We start from the raw sequence: 15,090 nt of genomic DNA, 5'->3' as shown, positions 1-15,090 counted from the left end.
CTAACTTGAAATAAAAATCAAAATTGTGATTCGTACTAACCAGCGACCTCTTGTCAGAGTCCTATTACATTCCAAATGTAGAATAGCAAAGAAAACGATTATGTTGTGGGAAGCGTGAAAGAAAGTGTGCCAACCAAGCAGGACGAAATTAATTAAGCGTTTGCGTCAACCCTTAGGGCTCAAAATGGCTCAAACTATCGGGACGACACAAAATGAGACGGAACAAGACAAGCTGAATTGAAGAAAAAGCTGAAAAGAAGTAGAAAAAAGAGAAATCTTCCCTCCGTCCTCCTCTCATACACTAAATGAATTATACATTGTGTTGTTGATTCCCCTATTCCATCCTAACACGGGGCGTCAAGATCTTCTTTCTCTCTCTCTTGAGAATGTGTGGAGAAGAAAATGGGAGAGAAAAAGAAGGAGGTTGATTGCACTTGAGACCAGCCTTCCGGCCGCCTCTTTTTTCTGTTTCCTCTTAAAAAAACGAAGCGTCATATGGACGAAAAATGTGGTGGTTTGGGGTTAAGAGAAGAAGGAAAAATGCACTGATTGATAGGGAAGAAAGGGAAGGGCAAAGAGTTTTGACAAAGAATAATGGGAGAGGTCATAAAGAAATTAGACCTGGGTTGTTTTTTAGATTAGGATTCGGTTTCCTGAGATCTTCAAATGAAATAATTTTTTATAAATCATGAGGCCTTGGCAGATTCTAAAACACAAACTTTTTTTTGAAAAGCGGAACATTTTAAATGTTGATTGTTTTTAAATTTTGAAAACTGCTGCCCAATTTCTGAAATTCAATTTTTCTGACACCTATCAACGGAAAATTAGCCAGTTTAAAATTAGAAAGTAACGATTTTTCCATTTCTAGTACTAAAAAACCTGTTAATGAAATATAACCAAAATTTTGATCCACAGCAACCACGAAAACAATATACGAAACTTTTGGTACAAAACGTTTTTGCTAAACATTTTTTGTGTTCTGCTTATTCATTTTCTCCAGCTAACACAATACCCAAAAAATAAGAAAAGATGAGCTATCTTTTTTGTGTGTCTTGCACCAGAAAATGGTTTCTAGAAGATGTGTCCCCTGAGTGTCTCCTCTTCAATTCCCACCACAACCCATGAAGACAAGGAAAATAAGTTTTTGTTTAGAAAAACGAACAAACGCATTTCTCGAGACCAAAAAACTTTTTCGAAATTCTTCAACTAGAGGAATTTTATCACTTTTCAAAAAATAAAAAAAGTCATAAAATAATGAATAGAAAAGTTTTCTGCTCCGTGAGCTCGTAATTCTCAGGAACCTCAGTGTATACTAAAAATATGAAAATCGCATTGAAATGATTTGTAACATATGTGATGATGAGAAAAGATGAATGATCGGGTGAGAAGAAAAACAACTATCGGATTTCATTTTAGTAGAAACTGAGGAGACGGAAACTTTTTTGTATCTGATTTTTGTTTTGTTGTTTGACTGATAGGCTTGAGTGACAACGTGACAAAAAATATGTAGGTACATGTTAACAAAAGTTATTTTTGAAGAAATGAGTGATTTGAAGTGAGAGGGGACAAAAAGAGGGTGTGAGGGAAAAATGTCTGTCGGTGTGTCGGAAAATCCGTATGTCGGCCAGTTTTGTGTATGTTAATTTAAAGCAAATGTTAGAAACAAAAAGAAAAGAAAGAATAAAAGCTTTGAAACATCATTTCTATAACTTTTTATATAAGGCTCCTTATTAGGATTTTGAGACAATAAAGATGAAAAATTAACTTATACCACTTTACGAATGTCTTTATTCTAAAAAAAATAGCCTGAAAACTTTGAATTGTATTCCTTCCCACAACCTGAAAAAAAGTTTTCTCATTTTCTATTTAAATTAAAAGTTCACATTCCCGAGCAAAAAAAATCTAAAAGTGTCCCCTTTCGTTTTCTCCCCATTACCCCGCTTTTCTTCAATTTCCACTTCTTCTTTTTCTTCTTAGGGCAGAAGGATTAGCAATGTTCTATGGGAACAGAGCAGTGACAGAAACTTGAAGCCCTCAGGGGGCAAAGTGAGCAATGAGAGAGAAAATAGAAAAGAGCAGACATTTTTTCTTCTCAAAAAGAGAAAGAGTTCTGAGCTCCTGGCTCAGAACTCTTTGTGAGATTTACGTGCATACAAACGAGATTTTGTTGTGTAAGAGGAGAGGGAAAGGGAGGAAGGGGGTGTTGAAATTTGATATCAAAAAGAGGAAAAAAGCAAAGTGAAGACGGGAAAACGCAGATTTAGAGCATAAATTTAGAGATAAAGTAGGAAAATAAGAGAGGGGGGATTTGGATCAGGATAGGAGTGACGATAAAGGTAAAATTAGGATTGAAAACAAAAAAATTGAATATTTATCAACCAAGTTGTAATAATGAGAAACAATTATGTTTCAAAAAACTTTTTTACTACTTGGCTGATTAATTTTCTCAAAATTTTCTGTAGATATATTTACATTTCAAAAAGTGTGGTTGTCACGTAATTCAATTCAAGATATAACTTTTTCGATAAAATTGACAAATTTAAAGGTGCGCTCCGGTAGCAAAGATTTTTCTATTATGTGGATGACTAGTCAAAAATGTATATCTATTGTTGAACTTTAGTTTCGTAATTGATCACTTTTTCAATAAGACACTCAGTAAAAAGTTATAGCTGGTTGCAGTTAGAGACCCAGAAATCCTACTGTGGTGGGTTTCAAATCGTAAACATATTTGTTAAGTAATGTCTTTATAGGATGTGCTAACTAAAAAAATTATGCACAGCTCTTGATCTACAAACTTCACTAATCGTTTAACGTATGGGACATTCTGTGCTAGTGAGATGATTGTAGTTTTAAATATCTTTTTGTTTCTCAATTCGCCGAACAAAAAAAAATGAAAAAATGAAATACTATACTGCTATTATTTTAACAAAAATATTTACATATACTAATACCGCATAATCTGTCAAAATCACAACAACATACGAAGCTAAACCTTCCAAACCACAAAAACTAGAAGGATTTGAAGAGAGGATGATGATTCTCGACGACAACCGATTACTTCATCGAAGAGTAAATCATCATCGTTGAATAGAAATAGACTCAACCTTGTCCCCTCCTTCTCAACGTCTTCTTTTTTCTTCCTATTCCTCAATTGAGGTCATTTAACCACTAGAATACACCTCAATTCCAATCCACGACGCTTATTCTTATACAATTCCATTATTCATCGTTAAATACTTATAATGATGGGACGAGGTAGAAAAAAGGGGGAAGAGAAGACACATACTCACGTCATTGATCTCATTCCCGGGAAGTGAATTGGTTGACTAACAGTGTACAGTTTATGAATGAAACTAGATGGGTAAAGAGGAGAAAAATGATGGATGAAGCTTTTAATATGAGTATAATAGTTGCGATGACTTGCAGGGTAAATCGAGTTGAAGAAAATAGAAAAAGACAGTTTTCAGTAGGAAGAGGGAGGTTTCGTTAGCTTGATGAGGGATTACTGTATTATAGATGTGATTTCTCGATCAATATTTCTCGAAAACTTAACAAAAAACACTGACTTAATCTCAGAGTCCATAAAAACACAACCACACCTTTCCCATTGACCTCTTTTTTTTCCCGGAGACTCATTCATTTTTGAGTACTCTTCAAAAGTTGCGAAATACCACTCCCCCCTATTCTACCTAGCCGAAAAATGACACAACACAAATGTACAAAAGAATACAATGAATCGAAATAAAATACGGGCGACAAATACGGAGGGGAGGAGGAGGAGGTGAGTGACCAAATAAATGAGTCGGAATGTACTACCTATTCAATAACCGCTGTTCAAATAAAACACACATATCCTTTCTAGGAAGGGGAATGGATTGAAGTGACGAATTAAAATGTATTGTTGTTCAGGGTTTCTTTTTGCAAGTTTCGAGGATTATAATTTTTTTGGATTTTTGTTTGCTTAGAAATTTGATATTGGGTGTAGCTGGAGCGGAGAACATTGCCCGGGAACTACTGAAAATTAAAATTCTGGGTATTTCCCGTGAAAAACGTTTTTTCAGTATCTACTGTAGATAAAAAAAGGATTTCAAAAGATTTCAAATAAAAAACTTATCTGCGTGGTCCGGAATCTATTTTTGTAGTTGATAATTTTTTGTTTGTCTTGATCACGAAAACAATGAACACCGTCAATTTGATTTCTATGTGAAGAAAATAGTTCATTTTCTGAAAGAATGTACAACAATTGGTAGTAGAATTTTTTATTTCTCAAACTATCAGAATTTCTTTTCGGAATATTTCGAGCTCTAGTTGTTGAGAAAACTAATTCCAAAATTATTATAATTGTGTTTATCACAATTTCTAGCAGACTGTTGTGAGTTTCAAATTTTACTTGTTCCCACCTATGTTCTCCGTTGTGAACTTTTCTCTAATTCATTTCTCTAAAATTTGTCAGGAAAGTTTTTTCAAGCTGTGGAAGTAATTCTGTATTTTATTTTCTCCACTTTTTTCAGACAATAGCCGATTATTTTTTCCATTTTTCTCTAGCTTCGTAAACAAAAATATTTGTCAATTGTTACATTTCTTTCATGTTTCAAATTCATGGTTTCATTTTTCATAAATTCATTGAAAAAGGGGTGAGAAAAAGACACACTGAGCCTTGAGTTATTCACAATGTCAAGGGGATTGGGGAAAGGAAAAAAAGATTTTGAGAAGTACATGAAACGATTGGATTAGGGTATTAGAAAAGAAACATCGGAAAGAGGAAATAAATTATGGGATAGAAGGAATACCAGTAAGATTTGAAAGAAATTGTTGGGGGGATGAAGAGGGGATGAGATTTTATTATTTTCAATCTTTTACATTGAAAAAATATATATAGAAAAATGTATAAAAAGTAGTTTTCTTTCTAATTCACACTATTCTTCTGGGTAATAAATTTAGATGTATCAATTATAAATACAATGATTTTCAGGGAACGCACTAATTTTTTGAGCACCATTTTTGGATGAGCAGAACAGGATAAGAAAACCTAGAAAAGAGGAAAAAGAGGCCAACAAGAGTACAGATCTGAAGAAAAACGGGTCCAAAAAAGAATAAAGAGAAAAACAGTGTAACAATAAGCAAATTTTAGGCTTTCTTGTACCCATTATGCGATTGGAAATTGTACAAAGTGGTTCCAAGCGCTGCAAATGGCGGCGGCCTGTAGAGAGCACCAAGTGTGTCAGATTTTGGTGCCTGATTTGGATCTGCTTGTGGTTGAAGACTGAATTGTGCAGGTTGGGAAGATATTTCTCTTTGTGGCGCTTGAATATTCACTCTTTGAAGCTGTAAATTATTAAGATTTTTCTAATATGTTGCAGTGTACTTACTTTCGGGTCCTGTCCTATCACTGGCTGTTGTTGAGGCGCGAAAAATTGTGGTGCTGGAGGAGCTGCACCAAACGTTGGTACTTGCAACAGGAACGGACTGTTCGGGTTAGTTAATAAAGATTTCGTATAAACATCCAAATTATCCAATTGGTTAGGTTGCACATTTTGTACACCTTGAAGTCCATACACTGGTTGTTGTTGTTGTCCAAAACCACCACCATTCAAACCATATCCCCCAAACACCTGTGGCTGTGGTTGGAATTGTGGTTGTGGTTGGAAGAACCCAAAGTGGTGGTGAGTATGTGGTTGAAGAGGGGCGAGTTGTGGAGCCTGTGGTACACCAAACATTGCTGGTGGTGGAAGCGGGGGAGGAGCTGGTGGTGATGCTGGTGGAGCTGCTGGGAATTGGAATAGATTTGGTTGAGGCAGTCCGAATTGTGGGAATGGTGGGAGTGGGGCAAAGGCAAATGGGTTTGGTGGAACGGTGACGGCAGGGGTGTTGGGCTCGACCTAAAAAATATGAGTTTGATAAATAATCCATATATGTTTTTTGTAATTTAATTTTACTTGTTACAAAACACAGAACACGCAGGATAGATACGTTCAATTGATCTTCTTATCAAAATACGTATACAAGGAAACAAGATTTTATGTTAGATTAACACGAAGATATCCTATGATTCATAGTCCAGAACGTGTTTAGTTTGATTTTTAGAAATCAAGGTATATACGTTAGTTGTAACAAGGTCTCTATACCTTTCTTTATCAATATTTCTTTACCTGGACATGTACTGGTGGTGCAATAGTTTCTTGAGTTGTAGGAGCTGGTGTAGTTGTCTTTGGTTGCACGTATCTTGGCTTTGGTGTCAAAATCCTTCTGGTATAAGGAGCGTGCTCACGTCTTGGTGGTGGTGTTGCAGGTTCCTCTGGTATTTCGTGGTGCTTATTGTTCTCAGCGGTTGGGCTAAATTTGTGGGTGTTAAAACAGTAATAATACAGTAAAATATAAACAATACTCACTTGAAAATAGTAGCTCCAAAACTTCCAATAAATGGCTCCGACCTTCCTTTCTTCTCGCCATCGTGACCGTCGGCGAAAGGAGATACCACACTGAAAATGTTGTTGAAAGCTTGGACAAATAATGAATACTCACTTATGAGTGGATGATGTCTTTGGCTTTCTCTTATAAGGCCTATCTTTAGACACCTTCTTCTCTCTGGCAATATGTGGATGATTCTCATGTCCAATGTTCATAGCAGAGTTAGTAGCGTTACCCAACACTCTTCTGATCTCTGGTTCCACGTCATCGTCATCTGAAATCAGAAAAGAAAGAAAATAATTTAAGAATCTAGGTGCTTACATGCTACTTCAAACTCTGGTGGGTCCGGGAGACAGTTCATACGGCGTACGGTAACTTCATAATAGGTTCTGAAAATTGAAAATTGAGTTAAAAATGTAAGGTGTTGAGCACAGCGAAACATGTCAACGGTTAATGTGGCCGAATGCTGAAAACGACAAAATGACAATTATTGATGACTGCTTCCACTCTCCCGATTTCAAATTTTCAAACTCTTTTTAACATTATTTTCTGTTGGTTTATGATTTCTTGCTACATTCACCATTTCCCTTCCAATTCACTAAACACCCGGAATTCTAAAAAAATTATTCAATCCCAAATTCCATATTTCCCTCTCAAAAAAAATATTTGATCACTCGGAAGATCAAGTTTATTTCTCTATGACGGCTTGACTTGATATCAAAAACAACACTCATACGCAATCACTGTCAAAAATCCGGATTCCCATCATCCTCCCTTGTATGTCAACACCATCCTCCGTTGTCTGTTGATCACACCTCATTCTAATATTTCATCAATTATGATGACATCGTGATAACGATAACGTATAATAGAATAGAAACCGTAAAACCCGGAATATTGAATGAACAAAAACATTCCTTAATGAGATACCGTCTGTTTTCTTATTTTTCAGTTTTCTATATACATTTGGTTCATCCCCTCGTCAAATTGAAAAAATATTTGAAGACGGAAAAAGCGAAAGAAAAAGTTCAGAAGATTTCAATCAAGACGTAGCGAAGGGATTCAGATTGTATCTTACACTAGCTTAGCGTAGATTAGAGATTTATGTGGCAAGTGGTATGTGTTCTCGTATATACATTTGATGTGGGTATGCTTGAGAAAGAGAAAAACAGTTGGTTTTGCAAAAGTGTGAACTACGAAAGGAAAGGAGATGGGAATTTTTGATATAGAGGTGATCTGGGGGATGACTAACTTAGAAATTAAGAAAATACAAGCTTTTTGAGTGCTCAAAAAAATAAAAAATGTAAAAATTGAGTGAATAGCTGTCAAAGGAATGACTTCTGAACCAAATAAATTTGATTTTTAAAGTTTGGTAAACAGTTTTTAGATATAATCCCAACTCTAACCGTTCTCTTCTCGCATTTTTTGTTCTCCAATCCCCCTTTCAAAATAGGATATCAAAAATCAGCGCCTAGAAAAAGCTGTCGAAAACTATAAAATTCTCCTCTTCCTCCTCTCCCCTAAACTTTTTCCTCGAGGCCTAATAAAATTGTGTCTAAAGAAGCGTAAAATTTTTATCAGCTTTTCTTTCCTCTCCCTCCTCAATTCTTATCTTTTTCTGTCTTCATGTCTGCAGAAAGCGGGCGGCGGAAATGAAAAAAGATAAAATTACCGTTTCGGATCATCTGGGTCCACTAGTTTCCTCACGTTGGCGATAACATCAAATGAAATTTGACGACCCTCACGAACGACTTCTCCACCAGTCACGGCTTCTCCTGCAAAACAAAAATTATATTCAAAAGTCAAGGAACTCTCAATGATTTATACTGCAAGCCAGATTTAAAAATAAATCAAAAGCTTTAGTTGGCAAGGCCATTCTAGTAGTTTGTCATTAGTTCGCTGGTGAAAGGGTCAGAACACGGAAATAATTAGCAATTACCTGCTGAGATGGTGGTGACACCGACATCCTGTGAGAAGCGGAGTCCTTCAAATGTGCAGCATTGAAGGATCAATCTGCAAAATAAATGGAATGGGAAAAGTGAAATATGATAGTGGTTTTTTTCAGAGTTGATGTGATTTAGGAAGTGGTGAACTAGTTACTGAAATGTTGTACATTGGCTTGTATTACAAGAAAACATAATAGGATTTTATAAAAATTATGTTTTTGGAAAAGTCATACTCAAAAGTTCTAATTTGGAATTTCCTCAAATCAAATCTGAAGTCACTTTTTGAATGAATTATCTTCAAATGAACATTTTAACAGAATTCCGTAGTTAGATAGAATTGGCTTGTTTAGCCTTAAAAAAGGAGCAGGAATTGTTTTACTGCTTCGCTTCTTACAATTTCGGGACAATAACTATTTCAGAAAATGGACAACAGCAAAAACTAAAAATTACCCAAAAAATAATTCTTTATTTTCAAAACGATTTTCAAAAACAACACCAACACTCATATTTTTTATTTCCCACACACCCTCAAATTGGTTATAAAAGTATTTGTGTGTGTGTGTGTGTACACAATTTTGTATCATACAACTCATTCTATTTACGATATTTGCACCTTATTCGAACTACACCGTTATCACATTTATCATAAACAAATAAAATATGTTTTTGCATGTGAAGACCCCCTTTTCCGTTCAATAAGTAATTCGAGGAAACTTTTACACCTCCAATCTTATTCCTGTCAATCAATCACCCCAGACACATTTGTCACTGTTTTTTTCTCTCCCTCAGAATCTGTCGGAATGTTTTTGATCTGTCTGAACATATCACTTTCAATTGTCCCCTTAATCAGTCTTACGGTTGTCTTGGATGATCAATGAAGTCGATTCCTCCAACCCATTGGTTTTTCTTAGTACACGCAAAGTCCGAGAATTGGCCAGGGCATTCCTGAAAATGATTGATGATTTATTAATTCACAGTTTGGTCTTTTGATTTTCCTACTCAAAACCAATTAATTATGAACAGGAACGGTATGCCACTTTCAACAAAACCCAATCCGAATCGAAATTCTCTTTTTCTTCTTCCCCTTTTTTTCACAAATGAAAAGGGAGAAACATGGAAATGACTGAATGGAAATGACCTAATCGAATAAACGTGATACACGATTGATCTTATCTTTTCAATGCGTTTTTGCGCTGGATAGTGTTTCTTCTCTCTTGGACTGTTCTCATTTTCAATGGAAGGAGAAAAAAGAACAGATAGGAGAAAATAAGGAAATAATTCGATTTCATTAATGTGGTCGTAATTTATTTCATGGATCAGTTGTGATAGTAGCAGGTCAATTGACAGATTGTCTTTAATTGATGGAATTGCTTTTTTCGTTCACTGATTAAAGCACACTGACAAAATTTGAACCAAAAAACACTTCAACCTTTTTTTTGGTTATATTTCTTTATTTTTGTTACTGTTTCTTCTTATTATCGTTTTCCCCGATACTTGACCAGCCCTTCAGACAAAATAGAGAGTAATACCTCTCCGTCATACTTTCCTTTTTTGTTACCTCCTGCTGTCTGTTCTTTACTAGAGTAATTAGTCACAACACCTTCGCTACATTTGTCATGTCTCTTAGACCCCCCTTACCCTCTCTCCACTATTTGGGGATTCCCCACAGTAACCAGAAAGATCAGTTTCCAATTTCATACAATTGAATGACTCATAGTGTGGGGATAGGATTACGTAAAAACAAGAATAGACTTAGATATCTATATCTACCTCCCTCCATACGGCTTGCCAACAATACAATACGTGTTCGATAGGACTGCCTTCAGTGTTTGGTTTTGGTCACCTCTTCCCTCCCCCTCTTTTCCGAAAAATAGAAAAAGAAGTCGTAATATTGAAGCGTGACATTTATTTGCTATGAGATGACGTCGTGGGGGAGGTTGACAAGGTGACGCCGTCGGGATGACAAACGGAAGCTAACAATTAGTCAATTTCATTTCACAACGTCTTTCAATATTTTTCATTTCCTACCTCAACTAGTTAGCTAGTTGAAATTTTTACAAATTGCTTTGCCGTCACTTTCCAACTTTTCATCCATCATCAAATCCAATTTACTAATAGTATATGCCTGTTTGTAGCAAAAAGTGGGAAGAGGGGGGGAAGTATTAGATGATGGAATGTTGAAATGTATTAAAATGAAGATTGAATTGAATTGCGTGACGACCGGGATTGTAAAAAGATGATTGCAGGATTGAGGAAGAATGGCAACTTTTAAAAAAGGATTACGATGGAGATGAAATTATTATCCAAAAAAAAGAGTGCGGGCGAAATAGTATTCTTTGGTTGGCATATGGAAGAAAATGCAATCTTATAAAAAACCAGGACAAGTCAACATCTTGCACTGACCAAATAATCGAATGAAACCAGGAAAATAAAAAGATAGAGTATTACGGCTATGATATGCTAACAATAACAAAACTATCTTTCTGACTGGTAAACCTACGGTAACTATTCAATTTTTTAAATTCTACCCAATGACATGCCAATCAAGATAAGATCTCTGCATCAATTTCCTTTTCCGATGTACCAAATGACCTTTCCTGTGTCACCCGTCTCCCAGAAGGCTAGATTGCTCCCCTTCTGCTTGTTCCAAGATGTTTGGTCGTTTGAATAGAAGGATAATCGGTTTTGGATAGTCAGTTAGAAAAAATGGTTTTGGGGATTAGGCGCTTCTCAAAAGTATGAAAAAACCAAGCTAACTAGCATAAAGTGTTTAGTAACCAGTTGACAGAAAGAACAGAAGATCAAGTGTTCTTGTATAATCAAGGATACTGTAGTTTTGTATTAAAAATTTTGAAAAAATTGGAGAAAAACAGAAAAATCTCGTGAAATTTGACCAGATTCTACTTTCCCTGACCTCTCTAATTTCCTTTTTGTTTTCTCCCATTTCTCCCTATCCGAGATCTAATTTTCCGTTAGAAAATACAGTTTTCACTTGATCATCCATTCCTATCCTATCTTCTTCTCAACTTATCACAAAAACCGTTCCCGACCCTCTTCAACCCAGAAACAGTTTCGTGGGAAAACTTCGGTTAGAAGAATAGGTCCCCCCCGCCGGAGGGAGGGCGATTGAAGCTAATGAGACAGTTGGTTGTCGTGTTTTTATTACAAGTGTTTTCACTTCTCTCTGGATTCAACCAGTGTCTTAGCCATGTTCCCTTTTTACTTTTGGCGGCCGCCCGGAGGAGGGAAACACGCGCGGACGATAGAGATAGAGAAAAGACAAAAGGGGGGAGGAAAGACAATGAGGGAAGTTGTTAGTTAGCCCAACAAAAGCGAGACTATCTTGATCAACTGGCAACTTATGAGGGATATGGATGAGAGATACGGATAGGAAAATCGTGGGAAAAAGTTTTTGACCTTTTTTGCCAGCATAAAATTGCTGAAACATTCAGAAACGAAATGTTCTGTTCCAAATGTTCCAAAATATGGTTCAGTCTCAAAAAGCTAAATAAAAAGATCAAAAACTGCACGACAATGTTTCAAATGCCTAATCCACGATTCCAAATTACCTCTTATTTTCCATAAAATTAGCAAAACATTGGCATTTTCTGCAGAGAACGGATTTTTGATCTTCTCCCTGATTTTTTCAACTTATCCTTCAGTTTCCCGGTATTCTATTCCTTTTCCTCAAAACAATATGATCTACGTTCTAACAAACAACGTTTAAAGTGTTTCAAAAACAGCTATCGTCAATCTAATGCTAATAAAAATATTTTTGTCGTTAATTATGAAGATAGCCATCGATCGCGGTACCGTCGCGAAATATTTCGCAATTTTTTCAATATTTTGGAAGTGAATTTCTCTACGGAATGAAGAAAAAGCCGGTTTTGAGTTTTCGAAATGGATTTTGACAGGGCAGAAACTACGAAATTAGACTTTTTTTGAAAACTTACTGCCTTTGGTTTATAACTTTGTGTATAACTCTTTCTCTGCCTGTCACCTTCTCGGAAAAATCCATCTTCCTGTCCGGCAGCGTTTGCTATGAACGTGCTATCCTCGTAATCTTCAGATGGTTCAGCCATACAAGTCGGCTGTGCGCAACCAAGCACCGGCGAACCTACAAAAGGACACCCATAAATTTTAACAGAAGGATAATGTACAAACAAACCATCGGACAGGATTTCTAAACTGTACGGCACGCCATTTGCACCACAGTAGGAGGCGTCGATCAGGTGGAATTGTAGAATTGAAAAGAGAAGGACTAGGAAAGAGAACGCTCGATGGCGCATTCTGCAAAAATGATTCGGTTTTGTTTTGAGAGGGTTTTTTTTTTGGATTTTGGATTATGACAGGTGGACGAACGGAAATAGTGAACAGTGGACAGGAAACTTGAGAGGGAGGGAAGGGGGGAGAAGTACTTGAGGTGGGATATTAGCAACATGTGTTCATATTGTTTCTTTTTTTAATGTCTAGAAAAATGTCTAAAAAATATGATTTTGTAAAAAATAACTGAAAACTACTAAAAAATCTTAAATCTGTTTGATAATATCTGTTCAAAACAACGATATAAAAAAAAACCAAAAAACGCAAAGATTCAGTTTTCAAAATTTGAGAATTTCAGATATCCAAACTAATCTTTACAAATTTGAACACGTTATTCAAACAAATTTCAACTAGTAAAAATATTTTAGCTAACTAGTACCACATCTGATCAAAACAACTGATAATATCTGGTCACTGTAATCTATGACAATGTATTATGGTACAGTTAAGAAATAAGCTAATTTGAAAAAGAAGTTCATAATCTAATAAAAAGCAATTATCAAAATGAATTTTCAAGAAAAGAGTTGGATATAAAATTGACAATAGGAAGATGAAAACGTGCAAAAACAGGAGTCCCAAGCCTAAATATGTTTTTTTAATAGTTGTAATAAATGAAGAACCTCAAATTTTAGGACTCTGTTATAACAAAATTGACACTAGATGAAATACAAAAATTTCGAAAATTTCGAGAGTTTCTAGATTCTCAAAATCTTATAAATGAGTCAAAAAATGAGTGAAGCACCGAAAACAGTAGATCAATAGGCGAAAAAGGGGGTGAGAAAGAAAAATGGGAGAAGAATCCAAAAGTGGGCGGCGCCTACATGGCTTAATCTTGATGACGGCGTTGTGTTGGGAAGAGAGGGGGCAGGATAGAAGTGGGGGGTGAAAGAAGGGGAGAAGGCTGCTGCATCGGGAAGAAGACGAAGAGACATTGGAAAATGATGAAGAAGGGAGAAGAAGCATTTGGACTGTTGCCTGTGGTGGTGGTGGGATATGTATTGGAAGGAAGGAGGAAGGACTGTCAGATGGGGGGAAGTATACACGCATTGCGACTAATAACAAGCTTGCAACCTTCCTGTTTATCACTACCCCACCCCTGTGTCTTTCCCTATCTTTTCCTATCTTTTTCTGCTTTTTATTCTTCTTGGCCTTTTTCGCTGTTTCCCTTTTTCCGACTACCGAATATCAAGGAGACGGTGAAAATGAGGAAAGGAAGAAGGTGATTGGAATTTTTTGAGGAAGAAGGGGGAGAGGAATTTCGAAAGTCTTGACTCAACGTTTTTTGAGAATTGAAAAGGTGTTAATTTCTAAAACTCACTGGGAAGAGTTGAAAAAAAACCCGATGATTGAAAATTCGGATAGGTTTATGAAAATCACGAATTCGAATCAGGAAATTAAAAAAAAACATTTATAAGCAGCGAAGATACAATATAAAAACTCATGAACTATAAATTTCCATAGATCCATATTATTGAATTGTCAAACATGAAATTTTTCGACTTGATACACAAATGTCGCGATTACAAAAAGTCAGAAGAAAATTTTATTCGTTTGAGTTATATATTATTTGATTGTTTGGATACAATTGTACCCATTAATGATGAAAAAGTGAAACAAACCGAAAACAGTTTGAACAAAAAAATTGAGTATTTGGTCATACTACTTAAATTATGTCAAACGGGTAAATAAAATAGTCAAACAGATAAATATGTACATTTTTCTGGTATCAATCTCCATTCAACCGCCGTCAAATGCCGCGTAGACTGGCCCGTTTTGAACCAAAAATTTCAAGTCAAAATAGTTCAAAATTTCATAAAACAGAATATGTATGGTGATTTAAGCACTTTTGCTTTAAAATTTTGAAAACCGGAAGCTCAAAAATCTAGAAATACTTTTTGTGATTTTTGAAACTCCAAAATTCAAACATCCAATTGTACGATTCCCCTTTCAAACGTTCCAATTTACTCCATTCCACTATCGTTATCAAGTTCATCCCTATCATCACCTAGTTTCCTTTCATTATGTGTGACGTCACTTCTTATCACTCTAGGACTATTCACTTCTCGTCGGTCACTTCCAAGTGAAATCACTTTTTTTCCTTTTATGAAAACCAGCGAGTAACGGGACAAAAGGGAGAAAGGTAAAAGAATATAGTGGAAGAAAGACGTGAAAAAGACGCGGAAACTTTGATTTCAGAATTAGTGAAAATGAAAAATATTGCATTTTTCAAGCTTCGAAAGTACTACTTTTCAAAAAACATAAATGCGAACTTTATTCGGGTAGTTCTTATCTTCTTTTGACAAAGAATTTGTTTTATTGCAATTCAATTCAACTTCAGGAAAATTGGTGAGCAAGGCACATAGCAAGTATTCGGAAAAAAAGTTTAAAAAAAATATGAAACGGATAGAGTTAA

General features: G+C 35.7%; 1 protein-coding gene across 1 annotated transcript; it reads right to left on the bottom strand.

Moving 5' to 3' along the window:
• Positions 1 to 5,127: 5,127 nt before the first annotated feature.
• Positions 5,128 to 12,643, bottom strand: GCK72_022812 (uncharacterized protein; the record flags this gene model as incomplete). Its single annotated transcript, XM_003093706.2, has 11 exons — positions 5,128 to 5,325; positions 5,370 to 5,879; positions 6,150 to 6,333; positions 6,390 to 6,479; positions 6,523 to 6,682; positions 6,730 to 6,797; positions 8,081 to 8,183; positions 8,348 to 8,421; positions 9,211 to 9,299; positions 12,308 to 12,471; positions 12,523 to 12,643. 11 exons carry the CDS (start codon positions 12,641 to 12,643, stop codon positions 5,128 to 5,130), a joined length of 1,761 nt encoding a protein of 586 aa, XP_003093754.2.
• Between the last annotated feature and the right edge of the window lie 2,447 nt (positions 12,644 to 15,090).

The sequence above is a fragment of the Caenorhabditis remanei genome, chromosome X (assembly GCF_010183535.1).
Source record: "Caenorhabditis remanei strain PX506 chromosome X, whole genome shotgun sequence".
In the NCBI taxonomy this organism is placed as follows: domain Eukaryota; kingdom Metazoa; phylum Nematoda; class Chromadorea; order Rhabditida; family Rhabditidae; genus Caenorhabditis; species Caenorhabditis remanei.
The sequence above is the reverse complement of the archived record's forward strand: the minus strand, read 5'-3'. Positions and strand labels throughout refer to the sequence as shown.